This window comes from Antechinus flavipes, chromosome 4 (assembly GCF_016432865.1).
Source record: "Antechinus flavipes isolate AdamAnt ecotype Samford, QLD, Australia chromosome 4, AdamAnt_v2, whole genome shotgun sequence".
In the NCBI taxonomy this organism is placed as follows: Eukaryota; Metazoa; Chordata; class Mammalia; order Dasyuromorphia; family Dasyuridae; genus Antechinus; species Antechinus flavipes.
The window spans coordinates 357657416-357672340 of NC_067401.1; the positions used below are offsets into that span (position 1 = coordinate 357657416).

Below are 14925 nucleotides of genomic sequence, written 5' to 3' on the forward strand. Positions count from 1 at the left end.
CATAGTATTTTTACTTTTTTTATTATTGTTTGCTTGCTTTTTTTATTTTTCTCATATTTTTTCCTTTTTGATATGATTTTTCTTGTTCAGCATGATAAATGTGGAGATATGTTAGAAGAATCATACATGCTTAACCTTTATTGGATTACTTGCTGTTTAGGAGAGGAAGAAAAATTTGGAACACAAGGAATTGCAAGGGTAAATGTTGAAAACTATATATATGTATTTTGAAAATAAAAAGATATTAAAAAAAAAAAAAGAAATCCTATCTAGCAGGAAAGATGCAACCATATTTATTCACTAGGCGATGGGATTAACGAAGACCATGGCCCTATTTAATAATTAGAGGCTAAATGTTAGCAGCACTCCTCTCCAGAGGTTACTGTGCTTTAGCCAACAGCAGAGGGCACTCTGATAGCACATGCCAATTGATCTCAAGCCTGGCTACTCTTTTCCCCTGCTCTACTCTTAACGTTCAGTTGGCAACTTTGCTGGTCTTATTAGTCTACAAGTCAATAGTTCTCAAAATATTTTCTATCAGGATTCTTTGAACTCTTAAAAATTGAGAACCCTTAAGAGCTAGATTAACAGAGGTCAATTTGCATTTATTATATTAGGAACAAAAATGTCTTAACATTATTATGAAAACAATTTTAACTTTGCTGACCTCCTGAAAGTCTCAGGGTTCTCAGGAACCCAGATCACATGTTGAGAACTGCTGCTCTAAGAGAGTCAAAGTATTTATGAATATATGCAATTAGACTGGCTCAGCCATTAATGAAAAATTTCTACTCCTTTTCCTATTTCTCAATGGATTTTAATCAAATAAGAATTATATCTATCTATACACACATGTGTATTGAATGTGATAGAGATAGCTATGACATATGTATGTGCATTTGTGTGTGTGTATAAATAAATAAATATATATACACATACATCTCAGAAAGGAGATATCTCTTTATCACAATAGGAAAAGGAATACTATCAGATACATTAAACAGTAAGGATTATACGCCTATGTCTTTTTCTGAGACCAGGCAGCCTAAACTCCGGAGTGGGGGGTCTCTAGATTAAAACCAAAGCAAACAGCAACAACAAAACAGCAACAATCAAGAGTACCAGAGTGCTTAGATTCAAGCAACTGTTTTTTGTTTGTTTGTTTTCCTGCAAGCAAGACTGAAATACAAGGATACAAATACACAAAGTTCAGATGCTCAGATTCAAACCTTCTTGAAGTAACTCAGGTCTAGGCTGTGGTAATCTAGATCAAACAATGATTTCTCCTTAGGGAAAGCCTACCTGTCAGCAGCCTGGTACTCTGCTGTGGTGATGCCTCCAGCTTCCTACAGCTACATACATTCTCTAGGGAATAGAGTTTTACTATCAAAGGCTTATCAAAGGAAAGCAGCTGCAGAGTTGCCTTGAAGAAAACATCCTGCTGATTGATGGGTAATTTTTGTCTCTTCCTGGCTTCCTCCTGGAAAAGTTTTCACTGACAATGAGACGAATTGGCTCAGCCATTTTGGAAAGCAATTTAGAACTAGGCCCAAGTCAAGTAAATCAACAAGTTTTTATTACATATCTACTATGTGCAAGGCACTATGCTAAGCACTGGGGTTACATACTGGGCAAAACAAACAAAACACTTGACCCTCCTCTTAAAAGAGCTCACAGTTTAATAAAGAGGCAGCATGCAAACAAGATACAAACAGGATAACAAACTGGAGATAATCATAGAGGGAAGGCACTTGCAGTATCAATCAATAAATATTTAGGAAACGACATGCCAGGCACTGTGCTAAGAGCTGAAGAAATAAGAGGTAAAAGATAGCTCCTGTCCTCGAGGAACATTGTTTTTTAAGGGGCTTTCATCTTTTTATTTTAAAAAGCTTTTTATTTTCAAAACACATGCAGTTTTCAACATATACCTTGCGTTCCAATTTTTTTCTCTCTTCCCTCACCCCCTCCTCCAGATAGTAAGTAATCCAATATATGTTAAACATGTGCAATTCTTCTATACATATTTCTACATTTATCATGCTGCACAAGAAAAATCAGATCAAAAAGGAAAAAAAAACAAGAAACCAAATGCAAATAACAAAATAAGTGAAAATACTATGTTGAACATATATCCCCAATCCCCAAAGATCTCGTTCTCCATCAGATGACTCTCTCCATCACAAGTCTATTGGAAGTGGCCTGAATCACCTCCTTGTTAAAAATTGCCACAACTATCAAAGTTGATAATCACATAATCTTGCTGTTGCCATGTATAATGTTCTGTTGGTTCTACTCACTTCACTCAGCATCAGTTCTCTCCAGGCCTCTCTGAAATCATCCTGCTGATTGTTTTTTATAGAACAATAATTTTCCATAACATTCATATACCATAATTTATTCAGTCATTCAGTTTCCAGAAGGAACTGATATTCTAATGAGGGAGACACTATTCGAACAAATACATACAAAACAGCTATTAAAAAAAATAAAGCTTGTTGTAAAAAATGTTTTTTTTTAATTGCAAGTGAGAAAAATTTACTAAATTTTGTGTGCTTTTTGACTAAAAGGTATATACATTAAAGATATCAAAGAGGAAAGAATCCATATGTAAAAAACTATTTGTAATAGTTTTTTTTGGTGGTGACAAAGAATTGGAAACTAAGGAGGCACCCATCAACTGGGGGAATTATAGCATATGAACACACCAGAATAGAACTATGCTATTAGAAAAGATGAACAGCAATTTCAGAAAATATTGGCAAGACTTATGAAAATGAAATGAGCAGAACCAGGGTAATTTACACTTTACACTGTAAAAACAGCCTTGAAAGACATAAGAATTATAGTCAATGAAATGACCAACTATGATTTCAGAAGATAAAGAATACTAGCCATCTCCAGGCCAATCTTCATTCCAATAACCCTTTGGCTCTTTCTTGGAGAATGGAGTTGTCAGGAAGATAACTATAGATTCTTTTCTCATTCCCATCCTCCTTGGTTCTCCTTCCATGTATTGCCTTGAGCTATGAAATGCTATCCCTTGAAGGGATGTTAGGACCTATCTTGTTTTTTTTTTCCTTTTTGATCTGATTTTTCTTGTGCAGCATGATAAGTGTAGAAATATGTATAGAAGAATTGCACATGTTTAACATATATTGGATTACTTACTATCTGGAGGAGTGAGGGAAGAGAGAAAAAAATTGGAACGCAAGGTTTTGCAAGGGTGTATGTTGAAAACTGCATGTGTTTTGAAAATATAAATGTGCTATTCACTGACAAGAGAAAAAATTGTTTTACAAACCTTCCAGCTCTTCTTTTTTTTTTTTTTAAATAGTCTTCAAGTTTCTTCCTTAAAAGGTCCCAGGATAGTTTGGTTTAATTGGGATTCATGCCAAGTTTTCTTTAAACTCATTTTCCCCATCATTCTTTAATGTTTATCAGATAGTATAGAGCATATTCTTTCCCTGTATTCCTTCGATTTTTTTTTTTTTTTTTTTTTTTTTACAATTTTTACAATTAAGCTTTCATTCCAAACAGGTGTGGCCCTTGAGTTATCTCTCCACTTATTAAGGGAACCAAGAGCTCAAGCAATTTTTTTCCTCTGAGACAATGGGGGTTAAGGGACTTGCACAGCTAGGAAGTTTTAAGTGTCTGAAATCAGATTTGAACTGAGGCCCTCCTGACTTCAGGGTTGGTGCTCTATCCACTGCACCAACTAGCTGTCCCATCTCAAGTAATTTCAAGGCCTTTTGGTCTTTTTGTTGTAGTGATTGATTTATGTCTGCTAAGCTTCTGGTAACATACCAAGGAAGATGTACTTTTACCGTTTTTCAGTTGAGGGCTTTATTTCATTTTTAAATTTTAATTCTTTCATCTAATTTGATGTTGTTTTTGATCTTTGTTCTAACAAGCAGATAGTCTACAAAGATAACTTGGAAAAGCTTCCCACATAGATAATTAGTAACTTCTTGACCATTAGAGTTATTTTCTCATCTTTGTGATATTCAGAGCTTGTCACACCTAGAACTTTCCAATACTCTTTTTGAAGAGATTATTCACATGTAGACTTAAAAGCTTCTTTCCATGTAGTCAAATTTTTAGTTTTGTTTATTTCTTGATCTGAAAGCACATATTTTTTTTTAAGCTTATGCTGATTTAATTTAGAAGGCCTTATTGAGCTCAATAGTTTCTCTACCTATTCTTCTGAAATAACTGTTGGCACCTAGGCCGTATTTGTATACAAAATGGTCTTTTGGCTTATTTTCATTAGGTATATTACAAGATGAGATAATCAAGAATACCATAAAATTGCTGTTGTAGCACTTGTATATACAACAAAATTAACTCCATCAACTCCTTTTTTGGAATTTCTGGGTAACACATATGAGTTTTTCTTTCACTTAACTGCACCTTTTGTTTTCTGGTTTCATTTATAAGCATGTCAATATTGAGAGATTCAGTTCTCCAGTCAATTATTTGTGGGGTAGACAAACCTCAAGTTTAGAATACCAATGCTTTTATATAATCGTTGGCATTCTCTGAAGCTTTAGGATGAGAGGTTCATAGATATAGAACTAGAAGGGCCTTTACAAATATGAGTCTAATCCCCCTATTTTAGTGTGTATAAGGAGACCAAAGTCTGAGAGAATAACTTACCTAGTCAAACATGATGTAGTTGAGGCACTTTTCAAACTCAAGTTTTTTTTCACTCTCCAAGTCCAGAAATCTATGTACAACACTGAGCTGGTTTTTAAGATAGTTATCCTCATCATTATGGAAATCAGTTGTGAAGCAGCTCTATAATAGAGTGCCCCAGGGCTTTCTTTGCCTTTTACCAACATTTTTATCCATGACTTGGATAAAAAGAATAGACAGTCAAAATTCAAAAAGTTCTTAACAAACCACTAAACTGGGCCAAAACTAATAAAATGAAAAAGCACAGAGAAGTATAAAATATTACTCTGGTTTTAAAAAATTAAATTTCACAAATACATGATAGAGGAAGAATAGATAAAGTCTGCTTATAAAAAATATTGGGGATTTTAGCAGAATGTATATTTAATATGAATTGAAAGGATGTGGCAATCTAAAAAGCTAATGCTATCTTAAGAGGGGCATAACTTTTAGGAATAAGTGACAGTCCTGCTGTACTCTGTTGGTCAAGAAACTTTCTTCATATTGTTCCCTTCTAAGCAATCTATTATAGGAAGAGGGTTGAAGAAAGAATATCAATTTAGTGAAAAGCCTAAGTTCATGCCAACCGGAACTAGGAAAGACACATGATTTCTTCAAGTATTGACTAGAAGCATTGGGTAAAAGTTGCAAATTTAAGGTTAAGGGAAGGAACAACTTCCTAATAATTAGTTATTCCAAAATTAAACTGCTCACCTTGCAAGGATATTGGTTTCCTTCCCCTCACTAAGTCAAGACTAAATGACCATTTGCCAAGAATGATAGTATTATTTTTCACATATGGATTGGATTATGTAGGCTCTGCTATCCCTTAGAACTTGGAAATCTGGAAATTCACAAAAATACAATAATGCTTTTTAATCTTAATGAATGATATCTTATTCAGATCCAAAGAACGCCAGAGGGATTTTAGTCAAATACATCTTATTTTTAAATTAAATGTTTATATGTAGTTTCTGATACAAGAAGGCACTTAGTAACTGCTTACTGTTGTATTCCTCTTAGACCATATCTATCCAGCAACTATTTCATCATTCTCTTTGTATCTCTGACATCTAGCACAGTGCCTATCACCTAACATGAATTCAATAAATGTTTACTGATCAATAGGATTATGTAAATAAGATGATCTTAACTGAAATCAGTGAATTTGTTTTTAAAAATATTTTGATAATTGTATTTCAATGTAATTGCTTTTCCTTTAAGATTCTACATATTTTATGTACTTAAAACATGATGTCAAGGGATCCATAGGACCTATCAAAGGAGTGCATATGCAAAAAAAGGTTAAGAACCGATCTAATCTAGTAGCTGTTGGGAGTGAAATTAGCACTGAGAGAAAAAAAAAGTATATTTTTTAAATGGAATATCTTTCTCATAAAAAGAAAAGAAAAGAACCAAGAGTATTTGGGGATTGGGAGGCAGTCTAAAATGTATCACCCAACTTTTCCTGATACTATAATTTCTAAATAAATTCTTTTCTATTTCTTTTTTCAAGTCAGTAGGGAAAATAATGAGATTACAGGGAAGGTAAAAGTGCTTACCTTTTTTGCAGGGGTGGGTATAAGTTTATAGTTAGGGAACTGGTTTACTTCCTCTCATCTCCTCTTTAACAAATTGGATACAGAAAATCTTTTTTCCAAATTTTTGTTTTATTTCAAAATTATAATGATTTATATATTAATTTGTTTACTATACATAATATGCAACTCAATCTAAAGAAAAACTATTTCACATTTCAAGTAAAAACAATGATGTCTTAGAAAAATTATAAAGGGCCAGAAAACTGTATATATCTTGCTGTAGATTTACAATAAGCTCTCCAAACAACTACAAATCTCAAAGCAGTCTAAAAGAAGCTAAGTGATTTATAAAATAATCTAAGTTCTATGATTAAAATTTCCTGTTCTTTGGAAACTCACAATAATGGCACATTGTGAATTTAAGACAAAAATATTTAACAGTTTAAACATAAAAGATTTTTTACTCAGTATACAAAAGATGTTAAATTATTGCAACATTTTTGAAGTAAAAATTAATTTTGAAGTATGCTTCACCAAGAAAACTTGACATCAATATAAAAATTTCATCTTCAAAAAGTTTCTTTATTTTAACTTATCAGAGAGGAAAAGCATTTCTTCACTGCATCCCTAAGGAGAAGGAAGGAGGAAAGAGAAAAAAGAGAATTGTAATAACCTTCCCACAAACACATTTGTTGAAAACTCCTTACCATCAAGTCTTGCATGGATACTAAAGATCGAATGCCATAAAACAATCTTAAATATAATATTCTGACATAATACAATTTGTTGGATTTTTCAATACCTGAAGTATGTGTGTCATTACTAGATCTTGAGAATTTTTTTTTTGAAATGGCACTTAGTCCAATAAGTGATCTTACATGATCAAAATAATTTAGAGATAACGAATTAGAGCTCTAATTACCTTTCAAATGCAAAATTTAGATAAAAGCTACAGATTTTTTTTAAAAAAATGAATGAAACCTCTGGATTATCATTTCATATTGAAATTCAAACAACTTAAAAATTTTGGCATAGTGTTACAATCGAGTCGCTAATAATGCTCTATCATTAAGAAATTCTGAATGCTGTTCTGTATAAAGTAAAAGATTTGTAAAGGTACCTGTCATTTCCAAAATGCCTCAAGATCACTAAGGGTGAATGGGCAAAATAGTAGGACAAGAGATGTTCTAATTACCAGAGTGTACAGGAGACAACTCACAGGCCTCTCTCTCTCTCTCTCTCCACCAAAAACTTTGTAAAAGGCTGGGAGTTCAAAATGGGAGGCAGGGAATGAAATGGAAACAGAGATCCACCAAGGTTTCAAGGCACTGGTGGAGTTGAATACAGCTGTTTTGTATCTGTGGATGACTTGTAATTTTTTCTCTTTCAAATTTAATATCCTATTTATTATGGAATAAAAGACTGAACTAATTTTCTGCATTATTAAAAAGCATGATTTTCTCCCCCACCCCAATTTCTTGCATATGTTACATTTCAAAGGTTGGAAAAGAGAATGAATCCCGTTTTTTTTTTTTTTTCTCTAAAGTTAAATTGTATCAATCTCTTCGCCATATGGTATAAAGAGATTCCAGCAATATTGGCTTTAAAGTAAAATGCCAACAGACTCCATTCTCTACATTCCCACTGATTTTCACTTTTAAGTAAATAAGATATATGTTCTAGAAGCTTGCCTTCTTATTGCAAAGTGTTTCTCCTAGTCTCTTCTATTGGATAGACCTTCTCTGACTTTCAGTTCAAAAATGAAACCATAATTAAGAAACAAATAAAATAAGATTTCTCAAAACTTTGTAATTATAAAGATATGTAGATGAAATACACAATTCATTCTCTCCATCCAATTCTGTAACATCAAAATGTATATCACAAAATACCTCACTTATCTCTTAAAAAAAAAAAAAAACTAATTCACTTCTTATACTAAAGAGAACAATTTAAGAAGTAACCTCCAAAAACTATATTTAAAAGATCTTGTCAAATTTGGCATTCCAATGAACTAGCTATGCAATCGTTAGATGGCATAGTTGGCATAGAACTAACTATGCAATAACAAGGGAAAAGGGTTAAGATAAACTTACCTTGCATATGGGATATATGATAAACTATACCTGTAACAGAAGGACAACATGATTAGGATTTCCAAGTATATAATTTTTTTTAAACATACAAAATAATTTTTATTATATCAAAACAAGAAAATCAGCTAAGTATAATAAGATTACCCTCTTGTTTCATATACTCTTAAAAAATAAAGAGTTCTGGAAGAACTAAATGTACTGTCAAGAAATTCTCAGTGTTTAAGAAATCAATTACCCATTATACACAAATATTGGCCAAGAAAAAATAAAGAAATGAGACACAATTTCAATTCTTAAGATATCTAACAACTTCTTCACATTAGTAACCTTAAATTAAATGTCACAAGTTCAAACACAGATGATAGTGCAGTCCACTGAAAAACCAAGGTGATGTGAAAACTATATTACTACTGTGAATTTGAACACTTATAGAGCTCTCAATCTACTTAGTTGCATAATCTCTTTTGGCCTACCTTTTTCCATTTTTCCCGTAGAATAAGAATGAGATTTTGTTAAAGGCATGTGAGGCTAAACGGACTATTAAATACATAAGTATTTCCTGATGTCAGTCTCAGTCTCATTACTTTTTCTAAGAAAGAAATAATGATTTTGTTATAATGTCACAGTAGATAGAGCAGATAGACAGAATAGATGTCAAAGAGTAGATAGAAGACATCCTGAATTCAAGTTCAACCTCAGCTATGAACTAACTATGTAACCCTCGGCAAATCACTACCTCTGTTTGCCTCAGTTTCTTCAATTATAAAAGGGACTAATAAGAGAATTTATCTCCTTCCCAAGATTGTTGTGAGGATCAAATATACTTACCATGGATTCTAGAACTTAGCAGAAGATATACAAAGGCTAGTTATTAACAGTTTTGCCAAGAATTAAGGTCCAATACACCTCTTTCTTTTTTTGAAAATGGGGATATTTGTCCTTCAAGAATAAAGAAGTTTTTATACTCATCATGATCTTTCAAAGACTACTTTGAAATTTAAATTTCATTTGAAAGATAATAATTTAGCAAAAACATAATCTGCAAGTATTCTGGGATGCAATTCATTTGAGTTTGATGCTTTAAACTACAGACAGCTAACTTATTCTAGGCTCCCAAATTCTATTACAAGTTTCTTTTGCCATGTTTTTCTAGTCTCAAGGGCACTTTCTTTTGCAAGGAAAACAGAAGCAAAGAATTTGGTAGTTCAGCTTTATTCCCATCATCTGTTATCATTATTCCTTCCACCTCCAGCAATCATCCTATTCCTCCTTTGGTACTTCTGTGCTCCTATTTTCTTAAGTCTTATCTTCTGAAAATTAATAAGCTTTTCTACTTGTTATCTTTACGCTGAGATCAGTTCTTTCTTTCTTTTTTTTTTTTTTGCACCTTAAATGCTTTTCCATAAGAAACATTTTATATATCCCTGTTAGATAGTCTCCATCCCTGACAAATAGTCCATCATTCTCATATTTTGAGCATAATTCAGAAATTCAAAACCTATTCAAAACTCCCTATTTGCCAATAAACTCCCCAATCCACTTCACCACTCACCCCCACCAAAAAAGGGGAAGAAAAAGTAAAGGTTTTTTCTTCCATTAAAAAAAAGACAGCTCTTCAGGCTTCCTGCTCACTATGAGAGTGAAGATATTTCTCATATTCTTTTTTCCTCCTCTAGGATAGAGTTCAGGCAACATTCTGAGCTTAGGTGCTTCTCTATAACAGAAAAACAAACACTATTTATTTTATGTGAGATACTACAACATTCTCTTTGTCCTTTGTACTTATGAATTTAGACCTTCTTTTAGGTAACTGTTGTGCCCACTGTCCCTATATAGCCAACTACCTCTGCATGGCCCACTGCCTGTTATACTTAGAGGGAGCTAATCAGGTAAGCTTAATTTGTTAACGGTGATTTTCCTAGCTTTTGTCTTGAGATGAAACTAACTTGCTCAACTGCCTTTGATTAGCCATCAGTAGTTTCCTTAGAAAGGCTCAGAGTACATGAAAATGTTGGCATTCATTTTTTTGTTGATTTAAGCTTAATTATAATGCTACTTTCAAATCAAGCAGAGATCTCTTGAGGAAAAAAAACACTCAACATCCCACTCAGAGACACAGAATAAATGAAATTTTCAAAGTACAATTTTAGCTTTCATAATTAGATGGAAAACTACTGTATGCTACTTCTAACAAATTAAGTATCTTTTGGTTATACATAATTAAGGTGAATGGTGAAAGAACAGAGGTCTTGAAGCCGAGACACTTGGACTCTTGTTCTAACTCAGCTACTAATTAGCTCTGTAACTTTAGGCAACTTATTCAATTACTGTGGGCCTATGAAACTAGAGGATTCAACTATATAATCCCACAGATCTAGGAATGGCCTAAATTATAAAATCCCATCTAATTTGTAAATGTAATCTAATACAAATTATCATGCTCATAATTAATTTGGAAAAAATTAATGCAAAAGTTGGTCTTCTATTCAGCAAACTACTGAGCCATGTTGTCTTAGTAAATAATAAAATAATAAAGACTTGAATGGATTTATCATTCATCAAGTCATAAAACATTTTCCTCTTAAATTTCAAACAATAAGGATCCTTTTGTTCCTTCCCAAATTAATAGTATACAACCCTTGAATTAAATCCTTTTAAAAATACAGGAGATTGATAGGAGAGGACTAGAGAAAACAAGAGCCATTATTATTAAGGATATCATAAGACTTGAAGAAAATAAAGGAAAATAATCTAATTGCTCAATACTTTTCAGCTGAGGAATGTATCAAAACATAACACTGAAGATTCTCCCAAGACTTGCCAGAACGGATGATATTTCTCGTGATTCACATAGGCACAAATTATAGTGATAAATGAAAATGAGAAAAAACACTGTCAAAGTTTAAAAAATCTTGGGCAAGAAATCAAAGGGCTTAGGTGAACAGGAACAGCTTCCATTACTCAGTAAAAGATGACAAGGGATGACAAATATAAGAAAAGCATATTTGGGAAGTGAATAGTTGGGTTAAGAAGATGATAGAATAGGATTTGGATTTCTAGATTACAGTTTAAAATATAATAATAACAAGGTATGCGCGATATCTAACAAGGACTCATTTGTAAAATGGGAATGATGACAATAGGATTTACTTCCCAGAGTTGTTATGAGACTCAAACAAGAGAATTTGTAAAATTTATCATAGTGCCTGATATAATGTTTAATAAGTACTCATTTCCTCCTCTCTTCCTTCTGTTAAACTAAAAAGAAATAAGGAAGGAAAAACAGCCACCAAACTGCATTCCATAGAAAATAAATAGAAGGTAGAAAGAAGCATAGTAGTGAATACATAAAAATGTTCACAAGACAAAAAATCCAAGTCATAAAATTCATAGCCTTTAAAGTCTATATACAAATGCAGAGAAAATAGCCAACAAGCATGATGAATTAAAAAGCCTAACATCACAGGAAGGCATATTTGAGATTCACAACTATAATATGGCTTTAGATAGGACCCTCTTTTTAAAAATAATAGCCTTTTCTTTTTTGAAATACATGCAAACATAGTTTCCAACATTCATCCCTGCAAAACTTTGTGTTCCAAATTTTTTCCTTTCTTCTTCTCCTTCTCCCTCCCCTAAACAGCAAGCAATTAAACAGGTACCTTTTATTCAAAAGAAAGAAAATGGGTAAAAGGCAGAAGTTTGCATTATGTAGTAAGAAAATACTGACATTATTAGGGGAAAAGGGGGAACCATAAGGAGAGGAGAGTAAGCACATTCATTTGAATGGAGATCAATGCAAGTAAAAACAGAAAAAATAATGCAATCTATCTAGACTCTCCCTCCCACCCCTCTCCCCAAAAAAGATGAGTTTAGGAAACAGATCATAAGCCTAAAATAGAGGCCTGATACAAAAGTGATGGTGATGACATTCAGTCATTTCGGGTGTCTGAGTCTTTGTGAGCAAAAATAAAAATGGTGTTTGCTCATTTCCTTCTCCAGCTCATTTCATAGGTAGGGAAACTGAGGCAAACAAGGTTAAGTAACATGCCAGTACTCTATTCATTGGGTCAGAAATGGACATAAGCTGGAGCTCCATTTTTGTAAAAAACAGCAGTTCAGTATTTCTTAACTTGCTTTAATGGTAACTTTATTTTCGAAGGGGAAGAAGAAATTCATTTCCAGATCAGATTCTCACCAATAAAAACTGCTTACTGAGGAAATACTCACTTCCTCTTAAAGTCTGTAAAAGAAAAGAGGAAACCAGCCCAACATCTGACAAGAACTCTAGATTTTAGAAGAATAGATTTCGAAGAGCTCAAAAGCAGGGCAGGTGGGATGTCACAAACTAAAATTCTACAGGAGGTCAGCTCTGGAGATATTGCAATAGCAAACAATTTTGAGGAAGAGGGAAAAGGAAGAGAAGACACATATTTAGATGCAGAAGTACGTTGAAATCAGTTATCAGAACCCCTGTCCTCCATTCAGGTTAGGCTCGTTTTTTTAAAAAGATAATGAAATTGTCCTTGAAATTTTTTTTTTTTAGCTAGGAGGATTAAAAGATTTGGGTACCTGATATCTCTTCCAGGTTATAGGAATACAAAACAGCCCTAAGGAGCTCCAACTCCTTTCAGGTCATTTGACTGCCAGACCAATTCAGGCACACCAAAGCAGGGAGAGCTTCACTCAGGTGTGCCCTCAGAGCACAGCAGGTGGCCAAATATATCTCCTTTTGTTAACCACTGAATAACCTATAGATGTCTCCTTTCACTGGAGTAAAAGTTGAAGCTGTCTTTTTTTAAACCTCGGAAACTGTGGCAGCAACAACCGGCCTTAGCAATCAATTGGGATGTGACTGGCACATTATTCACCTCCTCAGTTCCTAGATTCCTAGGCTCCTGGAAAAATACCTACAATTCTTAAGACTTAAGACTCTTAACCAAGTCCGTGTGGTAGGATCCAATGGCCTCTAACCTGCCCCATAAAAATATCATAAGAAGATCTTTCAGCAGTTTTTCAAACTGTCCCAAAATTACTGTTGAGCTGGGTCGAAGCCTATGCCTACCAGCTGATGGATCTGAAGACTCTTCCCAAATAGTCCAAATTCAACTACCAATAGTTTGATACAGTTATCCTTAGGGTACAATTCTGAATGACAAAGGACACATTCATGGCAGTCTCTCTTTGTTGAATGGTCAGAAATCGAATTCTCCTTTCTCAGGGTTTGAGGGTATTTCACATTAAGGTGAGGTCATTACCATTTCTAGGGCCTTCACCAAAAAAAAAAATGGAGATCAATCTGGGCTCACTGTCCTTTGAACTTATCATTCCCCAAGATAGCATTGTGTTTTATTTGAATCCTACCTACTACAATGACTGCTCCAGGTTAGATGGGACTCAGATCAGTTCCCTGGTCAGTAAAAACTTACTCAAAGCAGAGGAAGGTTATCCACCCAGAAGACACATCAAGGACACTGAAAATTATCTTTTGTGATCTGCCAGACAAATATCAGAAAGAAGTTGAATTTTCATGTGATTGTTTTATCCTCATGCAGTCAGGAAGTGAGATCAACCACCTCAGATTGATCCCCTAGAACAATCAAATCTCAAGGACAATTTAATATCTAATGAAATAAAAACTAGCTTACACGAGGACAAAAGATGAGGATACTACTCTCAACATAACTTCAAGTTTGAAAAGATGTTTAAAAAAGGGTCAGAAGTAATGGAAAAATATAAAAGTATGATATGGTACTGTAATAAGGAGAAATAGGAATGATAAGAAAAGACAAACAACAAAGAGAGCTTTTCTTTCTTTCTTTCTTTTTTTTTTTTTTGCAGAGTTTTTTAGTAGCTCTACTGGGAAGGATATCAAAGAAGGGAGAGCTACATATGGCCAGGGTGGCTACAGATAAAAACTAATGAAAAAAGCTACAGTGGCCCAATTTTTATTACTTTGCTTATTTTCTGCCAAGAATGAGCATGGGCTATAAAGCAGAATGGATGGGGCCAACAGGTAGCTAACATCAAAGGAAAGTAAGGAGATAAGGAAAAACTGGTTGCTTTCAGTTCTCCAGGCTAAATAAACTATATTTTTATATACTAAAAGAAGGGGTGAATATGAATGATAATCTACTATGAATGATATCTCAAAGTCAAAATGAACTTGCCAATCTTTAAGCACCCTTAGTCATCTTTGTTCAGATATAGGCTAAGCTAGGTGGCCACTGAGATCCCTCTCAACTCTAAAATTCGATGGGGTACTAATTTAAATGTACTCAATAATACCCATAAGCACAAAATCTAAACTATTTATTATGAAAATACATTTCAAACATTCAAAACATCAATGGCTTAAAAATATATCTGGCTACAAATATTAATTGTAAAAATACATTCCAATTCTTCAAAATATTAACAGCTTAAAAAATATATATCTAGTTACAACATATGCTAGAGATATTCACTCCAATGGTATGAGTCTCTGAACCACACTATAAGGTTCTGTTTAAGATTTGATAACAGAAATCTTGCTGTCTCAAAATTTACTTTGCTTCCACCAGATCAGGTCATCTTTGTTAAGTATCTTTCAAATATTTCATTAATTCAAG

General features: G+C 33.4%; 1 protein-coding gene across 2 annotated transcripts in view; it reads right to left on the reverse strand.

Annotated features, from left to right (window-relative positions):
* Nucleotides 1–6328: 6328 nt before the first annotated feature.
* SFT2D1 (SFT2 domain containing 1) overlaps nucleotides 6329–14925 on the reverse strand; it is a 37724-nt gene continuing 29127 nt past the window's right edge. The window contains exons 7-8 of one of the 2 annotated variants that reach the window (XM_051998091.1): nucleotides 8315–8344; nucleotides 6329–6845 (exon numbers count right to left, since the gene is read on the reverse strand). In XM_051998091.1, the coding sequence (XP_051854051.1) occupies nucleotides 6806–6845; nucleotides 8315–8344 (70 nt within the window). In that variant the 3' untranslated portion in view covers nucleotides 6329–6805. Of the gene's footprint in view, nucleotides 6846–8314; nucleotides 8345–9672; nucleotides 13810–14925 lie in introns of those variants that run through there. The other variant, XM_051998090.1, reaches the window with a different exon arrangement.